A 16,766-nucleotide genomic window follows, 5' to 3' on the forward strand; every position below is an offset into this window, starting at 1 on the left:
GCCGACCTTTTGTCATGTGCATGGACACAGATAGGAGGCGTGTCATCGGGAAAAGCTGTACGGAAAACCGAGGCTTTTTACGGCGAGTCACTTTATGAGGCCAGTCACTGTGATATATAGTCCGGTACATATTTGGAATCATGGCTGCAGGGCATATGAGCCTTTGAGGGACGAGCAAATATTTAAAGGCCACGATTTGTCCTGCAAACAGAAAATCTCTCATCTGTTTTTATTCATACACACAGAGTCACTTAGCGAGTAAAGATGCTGACAGTTTTTTTTTCTTTTTCACACAGTCTGTACACTAAATAGTTTGGTATTTTCAGTCAAAAATACCCAGAGCATATTTAGAAAAAAAATCTGTAAATTTAACAGTTATTTTTCTAGCAAACAAGAAAACAACACTGTGTTGCTTTTAAATTGACAGCAATTTTTTTGTTATGACTTTAACTATGAAAGATGTAGCTTCGCTGTGTGCATCCAAAAACACGTACAGTCTAAAGTGCAGAGGCCTTGAGTATTAACATGTGGAATTACGCTGTTGGACCTGGAACCTCAGGAGTTTCTTGCTTCATGTGTGAGGCGTCCGGGCGCAGCGGGACCGGGTGTCCGTATCCAGGTTCATCCGGTGCTTTCAGTACCAGAGCAGGCAGGAGCTCCAGCTGACAAACAATAGCCTTCAGCATCAGACCAGCGAACAATCACCAATTCATGGAAGGAAAAGGGGGAGCGAAGGGGGACTAGTCACCAAAACGCACCGAGTGCGAGAGTAGGACGGAGGCGGTTTTAACAGTTTCTTTCTAATAAACAAATATTCATTGACGTGCTTGTGGAGACGTCTGAGATTACACGACCAGTGAGAGCAGGACTGCAGAGTACAGATGCAGAATATATGGCTTTCATTATTTATCTGCTCTTTTTAGTTGGATCGTTGTGGCATTTATATACACTTGAACGTTTATAATCGAGATATGATTCCCTGTTCTGACTCTGGTCAAGTCGACTGACTTTGATTCAGCAAAAACCTCTCGAAGTTCTCTATTTAAGTTGGTGAGTGACATTCTTTTAAGAGTATTTCAGTGTAATCATTCAGCGTAGCTTAGCTCTGAAGGTGATCTCCTACATCCTTCACTTTTGTTTCTGGCACATGTTGTGCAGAAGGTCTGTATGTTCACGGCGCGGTTCTCAGTTCTCTCATACACTGGTGCTGTACAGTGCCGTGCCATGCTAAGAAGGCCTGAGAACGGCGGTAGAAAACACAGGTGCTGGGGCTCTATTTAAGCTGCTCAGCCCTCTGTCCACTCGGTGTGCACAAGGCGAGAGATCACAGCCTGCACCCAGCACCCCCACCCCACACACACACACACACACACACTCATCTCGCGCGCACACATGCACGCGTATAGCCTTAAACGGACAGCACATATGGAAGCTGTGTGTGTGTGTGTGGGGGGGGCATATTCGCTTGAGTAAGCCAGAGTTGGGTTGCTTTCATGTTATGCTTGTTTTAAAAAGATGAGGCTTGTGCAATGGCAGTCCACACTAATAAGCATTAGACTGAAGTATTTCTTGACACCCCCACCCAACACACACACCTCCCAGCCTCACTATGAAAGGGAGAGAGAGCATGATCCCATCTGTCTATACACGGTAGCCTACATAAAATGAAAGCATGTACACCCCTGATCCTGTATCATTGGCTCCTGCCTCGTGTGACCTCCAAATTACAATTTAATAGAAGGACACTTTCAAACGCTGCCCTTGTTTTAGAGGGAGTGTGTGGTAAATGCTGAGTGTGAAAGAGAGACTGTGTATGTGTGTGCGTGTGCGTGTGTGTGTGAGCGAGCATGATGGGGTTGATCAGTTGACCACAAGCAGCAGGTGCGTGGCGCCTGGCATTGGTAAAAACGCACACAATTTACGCACATCGGGCCCGGACGCACATGTTCGAAATTACGCACCAAATCTGAGTGTCTCACACACACTCACGACACCTACTGGCTTGCAGTCACGCCAAATTATAACACTGTAGGCCTGAACCCATAACCACACATCATTATAACCACACAGCCTTATTTTAAATAACTCCAGCTGAGTTTATTGAGTTTTTACGGTACTTTCTATCTCCTATAATAATCCCTTTAATGTTACTCCAATCATTTAAAGAACTGTAGCTATTAACTGTAATTCCTCTAAAATGTGTTGCAGGATAGTTGGGTGAAAATATAATTAATGCAGACTCTGTTGTTTTGGCCTTTACAAGGATGGCTAATTGCTGCTAATAGTTCACATAACAACCCAGAAAAGGAGAACAGTAGCTGCCCGTCTAAAACGCAGAATGGCAGGTCATGGTCATATAACTTAGTATAAATTACCACTCAGTCAAGAGGAATTCTGCAGCCCTGCGTCTCTTACCTATTGAAGAAAGGAGTGAGTGAGAGCTGAAAGTTTAGTCCAAAGGGCCCCGCTCATTCCTGCACTGACAGCCGCGCTGCTGAGGCCATAGGGAAACTGGTGCTCTTTGGGTGCTGCATGAATACACACCAATAGGAAAGTTGTGTTCAGTTAACCGGTGAAATCCGAGAAAAAACAGGGCAGGGCAAGTATTTCTCACCGCCAGACTCCGGCTTAATAGTCCCCCTCCTTCCTCTTGTTCCCTATAGTCCGGCTGACAGTGCCTGAATTAACTTCAAAATACAAGATGTTGTGGTTGGGAAAGAAAAGGAAGGTAAACTATGACATCTAAGCGGATCATCACGACGCAAACAACTATTAATCCAAACAAAAATCAGGAATATTTTTCAGAGGAGCGTTTGCTTGTGCCTTTCTCCTCTTAAAGCCACTTTAAATCACTTTGACTTCAAATCTGGAAGGCATGGAAGGAGAAAAAAACTAATCGTCTTTATGTTGTTGACGTTCGGCTTGATGTTCATGCAAATCTCGTTTGATAGATGCACTTGCACAGATAAACGCAAAACAACTTAAGGGAGCGAAAGGAGAAAAACATGCGAGCCTGCTTTGTTGCCGCACTTGTCTCACATTCTCGTTTACTCTCATGTAAGTATCACACACAGGGATTACTCCTCGCTAAGTTCCTTTGTCTTGTGATCCATATTTGAGTTGACAGATCACGAACAAGAGCTCCCCCACTGTTAATGACCCCAGCCAGCAACAGATAGACTCACACTTCCAGCACTTTTTTTTTAGTACCGCCACTCTGGCCTACATATGCGTACAGGGAGGACAGTCGTGTACCTGTTTACATGCGTCTCATTTACACAATTAAACACGCTCTAGTGGAAGATCACTGCGATATTTAATTAATATTGACTTTTGATGTGTCTCTGCCACCATATCCTACTTTCTAATTATTGGAATCTTTAGTTTGCTGGTGCATTTATGGAAATTCATCAGAAATACTCCGCGAGTGCTTAGAAAGTGCAACACCCATGAGATGGTGTAAAAGGCGAATGGAGAAGTTTGCATCTTCAGCTGACTTCTTTTACACATTGTTGCAAACAAACACAACGCTTTCATTATTTATTTTTCTCTCGAGTAAGTTAAGTTTATATCTCCATATTTACGCTGTGTTTCCCGAGCCTTGTGATAATGAACGTAACGCTGCGCAAATGAAGCCCATTCATCGCTTGTTTTGTATTCATGAGTCCCTATCTGTGGCTCCATCTTTCAGATATAGCCCTAATCCTCGTGTCCTCCTTTGCCGATAAAAATGCTCTTCAGTTTACGATTAATTTAATCTCAATCATAACCGGGACTTGTCGCAGCCAATAAAACTTGTGGAGTGCGTAAATGGAGAGGTGGGGGGTGTGTGATAAGAGTCTGGTGATGGTGCGGCGGTGCCATGGCCCCTCGGTGCTCTTGATAGGGCCTATCTGTCTCTGGCAGGCCGTTTTAAGACGCGAAATGAGTTTAAAATATCATACAGATTTTCTTCAGCTGCAGCCGACTGCCAGTGAGAGCGGCGGATGGTTTGTTTCAGCCAGGCAGGGAGCTGAGCTTTGTATTTGTCTGCATATTGGCCTCGGTTATTTCAGGATCACAGGCCTATTGAGTCGTATGGCTGGAGCTTTTGACACGCTTGTTTTTGTGTTTTGATTGGTATCCGTCTGAGGGAGACTTATGCATGCAGGTAGTTTATACACCCATTTCACCCAGTGGAGACTGGTAACACGAATGGAGAAAAAAAAAACAAAACATAAAGTCTAAGTCTAAAGTATCTACAAACAAGCTTACTGTTTATAACAATTTGTTATTGAAAAGATTTTTTTAAGATTTAACCGAAGAGAATCTCACGTTACAGCAATGAAATAAACATTTTAACATTTTTTTTTTGTAATATATGATTAATACTAAGTTTGTTTTGTTCATAGGCTACATCCGTAGCCATAGGCTCCTTTTGACCCATATCCACTAGATTAACAAATCTAACCAGTCTAATTGGGCACCTTTTTGTTTGGGAACTGGTCTCTATTCCAAATGTTAAACAGCTCCTCTTTCAGCCTCCTTTGCGCGCGTATTTACGCACCGCACACCGCCCATAGAATTTTATATTTAAGCTTTCAGACTTTGTACAGAACTGCCAAACATCCTGGAAAACCATCTAAACATCCCGTTCATCCCTGACACCACAGTAAGCCCCAAAGACCTTTGTTCCACTTGTTTGAGACAGTAAAGTTTCAGTCTCAGTTGTCTTATTAAAGTCAAAGGCCGGGGAGAAATCTGTGCTGGCCAAAGAACTGGGGCTTTACACCGCTGATTTCGCCTCAGTGGTGTTTTTTTATGCCTCTCTCCACTTTCTAAAACTCCTGCGGTCTTCCCGAGCTAAACAGCAGGATCTGTCCTACTTTCCGTTGCTAAAGACATGGCTGCAACACTCGCAGAGTCGACGCGTATTGCGGAGTTGCCTGCAGTTAATACAACGCCGTAAATGGGGAAGCCCTCAGCGCTGCTTTTAGGAAGCAGAAATCTTTGCGCAAGTGTTTCCACCAAAACTATAGTTCCTGCAACAGTGTCCTATAGCAAATCTGCCCTAGTCTGCGGCATAATTGGTTGGGGATTTAGATGGAAAGGGACTGCAGGAGAGAAAGCCTTTTTTTGGAGGGGGAAATGGTTCTCGTCCGAGGAAGAAAAGCTCTTTTCAGCGGGCCACAATGGGAGATTGGGACAGGGGAGGAGTCCCATCGTGATTAGCCCATTTAATGGCGCGTTTACTTAATTTCTGTATTCACTAGCAACGGTAAACAAAAGGGGAAATAGCACTCACATTTTTAAGTGCTGCATGACGTTGACGTTTGCCTGAATTTTTGTAGTATACAGAGGCAGTCATATAGATGAACTATAGGGCTGTGATGGTAAAATAGAAAAAAGAGTAGCCGTGGCTTCTTGGAAAATAATATTTCTTTTGCGGGATTAGTTTGCGTTTTGTCACTGTAAAAGACGTATAACAAATAGTCTTTAAAACCCGAGTCGATTCAGAAAACCAAACTCAACTGAGGCGATTTCAGCCCGCTGACAGTAAAACCTGGTCCGGGAAACAATAAGCCATGATGAGCATTAATGCTTCCACAATCCAATAATGACCCAATATGAACATGTGTTTAGCCACTTATCAATGTCCTTATCCGTAATCGGATGGAGAGACAGACATCATGCAAAGAGGTATAGCAAATTGAATACTGTATTTGATTTAGAAATGTATGGTACATTAACATAATAACCACGCAAGAAAGAAACATTGAATAGGCTAATGTAAATAAGCGCTTTGAGCGACCCTGGGGCGGCAGAGAGGAGAGGAGGGGGCAGCCTGCAGACTTGAATAAATGTAGTAATAACAAGCTACACTTTTCTTTCTCTTTTTTCTTTTTCTTCTTTTTTTTTGCATAAGTGTGACTGTTAACTGTCAACCCCCCCAACCTTTAAAAAACAAAACAAAAAACAACGAAAAAAAAAAAGAAAACAAAAGCAACAAAAACGCCTAGAGCACTTCAGTTGTAAGTTTTGACAAATATTTTATGTAGGAACACCAAGTCAAGAAAAGTGAGGAAGGGATAGAAAAGAGGATGAGACGGGGTGGGTGGGTGGGGAGAGCAATAATTATGTACAAGCATATTTCTACACGTATATTACAGACCGGGAGAATGATCGCATTATTTGAGATATACATAATTCAATATAAAATTTTGAAAATAAAAATAAAAATCTGATACAGTCATAAACGATCCCGTTCGTCATTTTTTTGACCATGTACCCCACACAGGCAGTGACAGAAGTGTATTTAAAAAGGTGCTTACGACTTAAAATGATTGTCTGATGAACACAAAGTAAAAACAGGATTGCATCTTGTCTGCATGGCGGCTGCTTCGCTGTCATCACCACCATCATCATCATCATCATCATCATCACTTGGACTAAAAACGGAGATGAGGGGTGGAGGGGTGGGGGGGAAGCGACGAAGACACCAAGACGATCTGTTTTATTCCCTCTGATCGATGTTCCTGATGGAAAATCTTGCACTCAGGTTGTTTTCCCTGATTACAAAATATAAAAAAAAAATAAAAAATAGAAAGACATCATGCAAATAGTCTAGTAGTAGTGGTGATGGTGTGGGGGTATGAAGAGGAAAGGGAGGCGTGGGTCCTTTGAAAGCGCTTTTTAATAAAAAAAAAAAAAAACGACGTGCTTTTATCTCTTTTATTTTAATATTTATATCAATCGGTCCTTTTTTCATCCGAGATATTTCATAAGTCTTTTTTTTCTTCCTCTCAGGTCCATTTTCCCTGTAAATATTTCTCTTTTTGTTTGTTTTTGTGTTGTTTTTTCCTCCCCTCCGTATCATACATCGCACTCCGAGTCACTGGAGGTGACGGACAGGATGGACGTCCCAGTATCAACTCTCTCTGTCATACTGGAAACGCTGGTGGTGGGACTGGCCGCGGTCGAAGGCGACTCTGCCGAGCTGTGAGGGGTGAGACCGGCCTCTGAGAGGGACCTCATACCGCTCGGTCCTATTGCTTGGTGCTGAAGCCTGGAGAAGAAAAGAAGCGAGGAGGGGGGGGGAGGAAGAAAAAAATGAGAGAAATGGCAATTAGACCTGAGAATGTCCCCCTTCCCCTCCTCCTCCTGCAAAATAGGGGTTCAAACTCGCCTTTCTTTCCCCCTGCCGGCCCCAGCCATGCATGCATGCTTTTATCAAATAGCCAGCTTTCAGGGGACAAAACGCAGTACTATTTAGACTACCAAATGTTGGAAGAAATGTAATGGCTTCTTTTTTCCCCCCGTAAAAGTAGGAGTGATCAACCCGCAAGTCACCAATCTGGGATTTAAACACGACTGTCATATCACCGCTGAGAAATAAGCTTTAAATCCAGCTCGGTGTGTTTTATAAAAACAGTTTGATGACACAGTTTACAGAAACACGCTGTAGCTATTTTGTTTTCATTGTGTGTGGGGTATTTTGTTTGTTTGGTTGTTGTTGTTTTTTAGCCACTATGTGCCTTTGCTCTACATTTATGATTTGTCTTCCTTACTGCACGGTTGTGTTTATCATATAAAGCATCCGAGTCTCTGCGGTTCCACAGTCAAAAATATTATTCAAATAAAACATAGGCCTTTGTCCAATTGCGAAATGTCAAGAGGCTTTGACACAGATGTATTTCAGTCTGATGGAAGTGCATGAATGAGTGACGTGGAGATCCAGGTTACTCCAATCATCCTAAATGTTTATCTCCAATCCACTCATGATAATAACTCCATCTCGGTGGGATAATGTCAGAATGGAAATATATCCATTCATTTAGCAAAAAGATTAGAATAGTGTTCATATGGCTTAGTACTCCGCGAGGTATTTTCTAATCAATTACAGCATTTCAACGGAATGATACCACTCTTAATGTTATGAATACAGCCTATGTCTTCAAATGCTTTTAAATACGCATGCTCGTTTTTTGTGAAGTAATATCAATAATTCCTCCACCATCCTTGGAGATAATATTTTCCAGCGATGATAAGTAACGTGTGACGTTGAAATGTTAAATGCACTGCAGCACATGATAAATGTAGCTAAAACACGCCGCGTAGTTTGAATAAATCATCACAAAGCTTTGGTAACAAACACTATGATGTTTAAAATTGTTTGCAACATATGATAATTTAAAATGTATTTAAAGGTACAAAGAAAAAGATAAAACTTCTTGCTGAATAAATACTAAGACTTCTCCAGTCCTGTTTATTTTACACTTTTAACTGATTAAAATTATTCATGAGGCTCTTCACACTACTATCATCCAAACACACATTATACTATAAAAACTGAAGTCTGGTAATGTTTGCGTATGTAATTTCATCTCTATTTGTCATTTATTGCAGTACTTTCACTCTTAACGTAAACGTAAACAAGCTGTTTGTGTTTAACCGGAACACTGCGCAATAATCGCCTCTTCAGTTTAACATACAATCTAGTTTGTGCTTATATTATTATTATTTTATTCAGAGTTATTGGGTAACAGATTTGAACTTTAATTTTATTATTAAATATTTTTATCTAATAATTACAAATTATGTTCAAAATATCTGCAAAGTCAAATTGCTTATCCGTCGAAGATGTTGTAAGAACCTCCTCTAAATGAAAAAAGTCTAAATATTTCATTTTCGAAGGACAGTTTGCATATTTACAACAGCATAAATAGTGTTTTCGATGTTCGTCCTCATTTCACTTCATAACAAAAATGTCGCCGCAGCCTGCTCCCTCCCCCTGCCAGGCTGCCTTTTTCCCAGACAGTCACTATCCGTGAGCACAACTACATCTTTCATGAAAGCCAGTCTTTTTCTTTTGAATGCATGCATTTGAGTCAAAGTTTCGCGCATTCTTGTGTTTTGACGGTAAGAACAAATAAAAGCACCAACCTGTTTTTGGCCGCCGCAGCTCTGTCTCGTTGCCTCCGGTTTTTAAACCAGTTTCCGACCTGTGTAGGAGTGAGTCCAGTGGCTTGAGCCAGTTCCCTTTTCTTGCTGGGATTTGGATATGGGTCCTGAAGGTACCACTCCCTCAGCAGGCTCCGTGTCCGCTCTTTGAAACAGTGCGTCTTCTGCTCGCCGTCCCAGATGGTCCGAGGCAGCGGAAACTTCTTCCGCACCCGGTACTTATCGACCGGTCCGAGGGGACGACCGCGGAGCTTCTCGGCCTCCTGGTAGTGCGCTTCCAGCCACATGGCCTGCAGTTTGCCGTGCGAGTCCTTGGTGAACTTGTGGTTCTCCAGGATGTGGTAGAGGTCTCTGAAATTCCCCGTGTGGAACGCCACCACGGCCCGGGCGCGCAGGATGGACTCGTGCTTGTTGATCGCCTCGCATGCTCCCGGAGCCACAGGCAGGGACCAGAGGAAACGGCCCAGCCGTTCGATGTCCCCGGTCTCCTCTAGCGTCTCGCAGACGCTCGCCACCTGCTCCGGGGAGAAGTTGAGGGTCGGTAGCTGAAACATGGACAAGTCTTCTGGAGACCTGGTGGTGGGAGCGCTGTTCGCCAGGAGCAGAGGGCGATCAGCGAAGTTTGGCAGGAAGAAATGGGAGGGATAAAGCTCTAAGGGGGATCTGAAAACCATGGAAATGACCTGAGAGAGAAAGAAAATTATCGAGAAAAGGGAAAACCGAAAAAACACGGCAAGTAAAAAAGATTGAATGATTCAATGGCTATCGCCTAATGACACCAGCCTCATAATATCTCCCCCCTAAATCCGCCGTTGAGTGTAGCATTGAAACATTTTGTTTCCCTTTTCTATTGGTCTTCTTGGTGTCGTTGTAGCGTTGTCATGGCAGCCCTGCCAATCACTGTCAAGCGTGCCAATCATTAGCCAGTACGTAGCGCGAGGCTTTCACCACTTGTGCAGCACGCACAGGGGGTTATCAGAGTCTCCGATCTCCACAGCAACCCTCCCACCGCACTGCGCGCATCAGGCACAAGCCAATGCTCGCCTATCTGCTGAATGGAATGAGCAATTAGAGGGTGGAATATTATTGCGATCTTAACGAGGCTCGTTAAAGCTAAAGAAGATATGTAGACTGGAGATGCTTAGCAGAAACGGGAAGGGAGGGAGGGAGGCAGAGGGAGCTTTAAAAGGGTGACAAATGGACAACCAATGACTGCAACTCCGGAATACACGTTTTGAATAGAAGCGAGTCAATGTGCACATTATTTTGGTACAGTTTTTCCTGTAGTAGCTACTTTTTATCTTTTTTTATCACTCCATTCATTTTTTTGTTCGAGGGGAAGGAAGACTTTGTGGGTCTTCTGACGTTTTTCCTTTTCATATATGTTATCACTTTCCATTTTCTTGTTTTCTAAAAGACCAAATTATGATACAGTCCTATAACCTTTTGGCTTTTGCCCTGGACCCGTCGATGACTTAAAAAAAACAGTGCATGTTCGCAGTTTTATGACATGGTCTGGGGATGACTTTCCTCGGGCTGGCTGGTGTGTGTGGTCACTTTGTGCTTTGAAGGGTGCTGGTCCGGGTGTAGGCAGCAGTGTGATGCCGCTCCCCCTCCTGCTGTGCCCTGCCTTGCCTCTGGGATGCCGGGCGCAGCCCTGGCCCCCTGCCCGCTGACTCCTCTCCAACCAACAAAATTTATTATTCCAAATGAATATCGATGTGCAGCGTTGTGTTGATTAAACAAAGGTCAGGCCGTTTTAGTTGGAAAACTAATTTGTCAATGGCATCGCTCTTTTTAATGCCATCAGTTTAGCTTTCATTTTTTTTTTATAGTCCAGACCTCTAATTAATGCCATTAGTATTGGAATTACAATCAAATGGCAACATGAAAGCTTCTTGGGGACATAAAAGCAGTTTTCATGTATTTGATTTAGTGGTAAGGACACGATCAATGTCCACATCCAGTCACAGGACTCGGCTTATAGCAGTAGCCACGGCGGTGTGATTTTCATGTTTACGGCTAAAACGGCTTCATATTTAGACAGGGCTTACAGGGTGTTAAAATAGTGTGAGTTCACTCTAACACGAACAGTGCTCACATTGTGAAAGGGCCGTGTACAAGGCGTAGCATCTAGACTCCGCTTAATCCGCCCTCAATAAAGCTGACATAATGATCCTAAGCCGCCTTTCTAGAAAATCATTCAGGAATTCAAAACTTTTCCTTCCCTCTCTCAGATTTGCACATTCTCCGGGGCTGGCCAGATAAACCACCGACTTCAAGCTTGGAGGGGACAGTGAGTAGACCAGCTCCACATGCATGTACGGTCAACTCTACCTGTTTTATGTTCACCATTTCACCTTAACAGACGTGCTTTGATGACTGCGTGTTATTGGCAAAAGGGTTCCTGCATGTAACGTCCGTGCGCGCCGGTTGTGCCAGTGTCCGTAGGTGTATGTGATCCAGAGGAAGGGCTTGTGGCGATCTTGTTGCAGGGTCAGGCGTTTGATTCGTGCATGGCTTTTGAGATTGTGCGCGTGCGCGCGCGAGGGGAGGGGTGTCGTATATGGGATCAAACCTGTCCACTGCGCTGCTATATGAACACCAGGAGAACTAATTCCAAGTGGCACTTGAATTGGTCCCGTTGGAAAGCTCTGTGGACTGGAAGTAAAGGCTGGTATTTTCATGCTGGTGTTAAAACTAACCTCCTAGCTTACTCCCTCTCTCCCTTTCTCTCTCCCACACGCGCACATACATGCACGCACGACCCCAACATTAACTTGGGAGTGCAGGCTTAGCAGCACTCCTCCGAATATGCAAAGCCTCCTACCTGCCCGGGTTCCTGGTGCACCAATTTAGGTGATCACCATTCAAGCCAGGGCTGCAGGTATTATCCAGCATTATGTTTGAGAGGAGCCTTGTTTGGGAGAAACCCTCGCAGGCAATTCGGAAATCACTCCTAGAAGAGACTAGAGGTGAAATGTAAAACCTGAATGGGGATTGAGGGGGGGAAAAGCCACTGGTAATTCACATTCTTTTACATGGCTTTTGTTTACGTTAAGCATGTAATTAACACCCCCCAAACAAGTTTATTCACCTGCCCTAATTGTGTGTTTATCCGAGGGCTTGCTGAATGTTCCGAGCAGCGGGGGACAAGAGCTCTGAATGCGCGTCGAGCATTTAGCGTCTTCTCCGTTTACTTACAGCCTAAACCTCCAGACACCACAACACAAACAGCATTTTGTTTTCACGCTAAAACACTGGTGATATGCTGGTCAAGCAGAGAGAGAGAGAGAGAGAGAGAGAGAGAGAGATGCTCTGCACAGACACATCCTCCTCCTGCGTGACCTTATTTCTGTGGGCTGATTGATTGCAGGGCACTTTGTCAAACTTTGTTCAGAAAACTTTTGCACAAAATAAAGTTACATTTTGCTGTTAACGAAGCACTGTTCTTTGGCTCCAGGAGGAGCACTCACTGAATCTAAAAATGTTAGTTACCATGCCAGTTAATTGCCAATTAGTGAGTTATTTTCATTATTATTCTGTTCCAATAAGAGGTAGCAAATAAACAAAGCTGATGTTACGTCATGTACGGGAGTGAGAGAGGGAGAGAGAGAGAAGGGGACCGGAAGAGAGAAAGAAGGAAAAAGGTGTTGACTGTAAAAGGTAAGAGGGAAAGAGAAAGAAGGCACGAAAGAAAGAGTCTTGTTTGATTTTTTAATTTTTTTCCCTCCCTCGTTGACCCCGGTTTGGCAGAGGCTGCCCAGAAAAGGCAGCACACCCCTCCTTGGCAAACACAGGAGAGACTCATGTGGCTGCTGCTCCATCCTGGACTCATCTCAACAATACACAGGACGAGACTTTGGAGGACTGACGGGTACGTTCAAAAACAAAAACAGAAAGAAAAAATCATTTTTGTTCTTCCTTTAAACTAAATTGCTTATTTATATGCATGTGCACGCATGGGTTTATTTATTTCCTAAATTATAATTCACGTGTCGAAAAACTAATGTCATTTTATTCTAATGATTTGGAAATTCAAGGTAGTTATTTTTTTTATCATCCAACATATCAGAAGTTACCTTTTCTTCCTTTTCGCTCGTTTTTTTTTTTTTTTTTTTTTCCCTTGCTCTTCGTCCCTTGCAGAGCTGTGAGCAGGGTCCAGTCCACGGACTGTCACCGTTCGAGCTCGGAACTGGACTTGGCACTGGTTCCCTTGTTATTTCACTGGGCAGTTTGTCCAACATCAGGATGGAAATCCAGCCGCTGCTCCTGTAAGTTCTGTCTACATCGACATCGTTTTCCGTCAGCGATGTTGCCAGTAATGTTCGGTATCCTACTCATAATTTTAATTTTTCGGAGACTTAAAAAAATATTTAGCCCATGAAATGACGCAGATGAGCTCAGGCCTTTTTGGTTTAAAGAAGGAGGTAATTAGCTTCTCCCAAAACTCTTTTTTTAATCACGACTGTCCGTCCTTAACTTGATGTATATTCCGTTTTTATCCACGGAGCACCGCGGGGATGTGCGCCTTTGTGGAGCAGATGTATGATGCTGTCGGGACGGGGCGCACTATCCCCTCCGTCCCATGCTGGCCATGTCAGGGTGCGGAGACTCTACACTGCAAAAAGTGTCAGTCCAAACAAGTCATTTCATGTTGCTCTGAATTTTTTAAATGTATGCGTCTGGCTGAGAAGGTGTGACGGCAGTGGGACGTGATATTTTTTTCTGTTTCCATTATAAGTTTTTTCAGACTGTTTTAAATCTGTGCATTTTTCTGAGTGGTAGCAGCTGGAGAAATGTTTTATATTGCCTTAAGAAAATTCCTTCTCGTAATGCGTAAAATTTATGGAATCATCTTAATGCCACTGGCAGAATTTCATCCCGCTCGGGGAAAATAATGAGTAAAAATTTTAATTGAACTGCTTAGATTTATTTATTTATTTATTTATTTATCTTTTGCAGAGCATCAGCCACCTGCTGCGGTGGCGACTTCGTTTTATTTTTACGTTTCAAACCTGATTACGCATGCCATTTTGCATACGATTTAATTGATTGAAAGACCTCAAGAACCAAAACAATTAAGTCTATTAGACCCTAAAACAGTTGCCAGCTTAGCAGCCTACCTGTTATCACAGGTGTAACGGGCCACCCCTCCGTGCACCTTTGTAAAAACATACTCTAAACACTACAGTGCCTTAATCTGCAGTGAAAGAAGCAGGTAGACGCGACGACTGGATAAACGCAGAATTTGTTGTGGTAAATATCTGCGAATGTGGCGCCAACTTTAATACCAAAGCTTTTAGAAAAGTTTTAACTTCTCCCCCCCCTCTCTGTCACCCTCTCTTACTCTCTCTCTCTCTCTCTCTCTCTCTCTCTCTCTCTCTCTCTCTCCTTTTCTCTCCCCTTTCTTTTATTGTTTTTATTGTGTGGTCTCATTAGGGGGACTTCCTGGCAGGGCTGGGAGCTTGTATCAGAGCTGTCCAATCAGTGTATTTACACGGGTTGTTAGCGACAGTTAATGAGGGCTCCTCCCCGGGCCGGTAGAGAAAGGCGCCTCAACATTAAGATTTACCTTGTGTCAACTCGTTACTTCTAATGAACCTCCATGTAAAAGCCTCCTCGTACTCAATGGAGCCGTGCGCCCGGATCTTGTGTGTGAGACCCTGGAAGAGTGGAGCTGCAGGCCGGCCTCCCTCTCCCCCTTTTCTTCCGCTCACTCATGGAGAGTTGCTTTTTCTCTGCAGGTCTGGGCTCCATGATGGAAACATGCATGCATGCATGCATGCATGCGTGTGTGTGTGTGTGTGTGTGTGTGTGTGTGAGAGAGAGAGAGAGAGAGAGAGAGAGAGAGAGAGAGAGCGTGTGTGCCGAATAAAGGTGGGTGGTGCGTACTGCTCATCTTTATTGGAATGTGACGTTGGAAACCCAGACATCACTTCACTTTAATAATGGCACAATAACACATTACACGATATATACTGTGCTAATCTACGCATGCGTTGTAAAAAGCACATCGTAGCCTACAGATCATAAAGTTAAATGTGCTGAAATTTAGATGTTTGATTGGTTAGTAATCGCTAACAAGTCTGATGAGAGTCTGGATGTTTGTGTTTGCGTGCGGTATCACAATATTCTTTAGTGAATGAGGCTTGACATGTCAGCTTATTGCCTCTGCAGAAGTAAGTTCATTTATAATCACTCTCCATCCCCCCACCAGCTCAGCTCGGGCTCTGGCCCCTCCGTACACCCCTCGTCTGGCCCCCAGTATGGCTTGTTGAGCCGCATCAGCAACACATCACTGCCCCTCAATGCAGGTACAGACTGGAGGAGTTTGGTGGATCCCTGAAGTGGACTCCCCTCTTGCTCTCCTAACCCACAGAGACACCACTTAAAAATCAATTAGGCTCGTAGTCTCTCCCTTTCTGCCAGTCGTCATTTCAGAAACAGGTGGCTTCCGCCAAATTTTGGCAGGGACTTAAAGTAAAATCTAACTTTTCATTCATTATGAGTGAGTGGATGCGCCCGCATGCACTTCGCGGCCCTTCTGAAACCGATGCCGCTTGGCTTCAGGATGTGGTTTACACCAAAGTCACTCCATTTTTTTTTCATTTTCTAGCCCAGTCCCTATGCATATTGTCTTTTGAGCTGACAGGACCTTTTAGTATGAAAAGCGGTGTGCTTACAATCGATTACACAATACAGTATGTTTGCACACCATAATGGGATTTCTCATTGCTTGTGAAAATTTGCCTCCACCAGCAGCCAGCAGGTGATAAAGTGGCTTCCTATATATTCACTGCACCTTTTAAGCTGCGGAGTGATGGTGACACAGTGACATGCCCTTCATTTATTAAAACTATTTCTAAAAATCACTTTGTCACTTACACAACCCAGGATACGATATGGTAACTCAGTCTCCTCATGCCGCCTGTTTCCCCATCAGTCTGAGCGCACGGTCGCCTGTGTTAAAGAGCTGCTGCGCTGGAGGAGGCCGTGAGTCACGTGTGTTCACTCTTCCAGGTAGATGGGTTGATTTGGGCACAGAGGCAGAGAAGGAGAAATAAACATAATGGGCGCAAATCAGATGTATCGCCCCAAGCTTTACATATGATGCTCACCTTCCATTTCCCGTTGACTTTTTGTTATTTTTCAAGAGCCAAACAAGACCTTCTCGGCACAGCTACACTTTATTTTAACACCCAGCCCTCTGAAGAATCGTTTGTGTATCATTCATCTGCATGTGTGGGCCTTAAAGTGCACTCGGGCCTCCACAGAGCTGACACGATGGCCAGAGTAACATCAGCACAAATGATGGCAGAATTTCTCCAGGAAAATATGACTGTTTTGGACTTGACTGTCAAGGCTGATTAAGCGCCCCGGCTCTTCGGATGCAGGCGGGAGCTGTGGAGATGGCCCTTAAGCCCGGTGTCACAGGAGCTGACAAGCAGTAATTACTATGGCTGACATGTCGCTCTCAAAGCTCACTAATGTGGGCGATGTGGATACCACAGACGCCATGCATGCAGTCGAGGCCGCTCAACTCTTTGGCCACGCAGTGCCTTTAAAGCCGGGTTCAGATGCTGCCGGGCTGGTCACATGCGCCACAGCTGACATTTCCCATTTTAACATTTCAGTAGTGAACTACAGCCACTTATTTATAAGCTAGTGATATGGCGGAGGAGATAATAAAGATGGGTGTGAATGAAAACATGATGCTGTGACACAGACATGAGGTAGAGATTACAGTGAAGTAATGGTGGAAAGTAACCAAGTACATTTACTCATATTTACTGTGCATAACAATTTGAGCACATGTACACCCT

The 16,766-nt window shown here is 43.8% G+C and overlaps 1 protein-coding gene across 1 annotated transcript; it reads right to left on the reverse strand.

Annotated features, from left to right (window-relative positions):
• Window positions 1-5,689: 5,689 nt before the first annotated feature.
• six3a (SIX homeobox 3a) lies at window positions 5,690-9,938 on the reverse strand. Its single transcript, XM_046402941.1, has 2 exons — window positions 8,923-9,938; window positions 5,690-7,045 (listed from the first exon to the last, which is right to left on the reverse strand). The coding sequence occupies exons 1-2, from the start codon at window positions 9,612-9,614 to the stop codon at window positions 6,853-6,855; spliced, it is 885 nt and encodes a 294-aa protein (XP_046258897.1). The 5' UTR covers window positions 9,615-9,938; the 3' UTR covers window positions 5,690-6,852.
• Between the last annotated feature and the right edge of the window lie 6,828 nt (window positions 9,939-16,766).

The sequence above is a fragment of the Scatophagus argus genome, chromosome 10, assembly GCF_020382885.2.
Source record: "Scatophagus argus isolate fScaArg1 chromosome 10, fScaArg1.pri, whole genome shotgun sequence".
Taxonomy (NCBI): domain Eukaryota; kingdom Metazoa; phylum Chordata; class Actinopteri; family Scatophagidae; genus Scatophagus; species Scatophagus argus.

What these genes read in the sequence shown, in the direction of transcription:
- six3a (XM_046402941.1), bottom strand. Translation starts at nt 9,614, where the DNA reads ATGGTTTTCAGATCCCCCTTAGAGCTTTATCCCTCCCATTTCTTCCTG. An exon ending in GCTGCGGCGGCCAAAAACAG is followed by an intron (nt 7,046 to 8,922) that starts GTTGGTGCTTTT and finishes TTTCTTCTCCAG; the next exon opens with GCTTCAGCACCAAGCAATAG.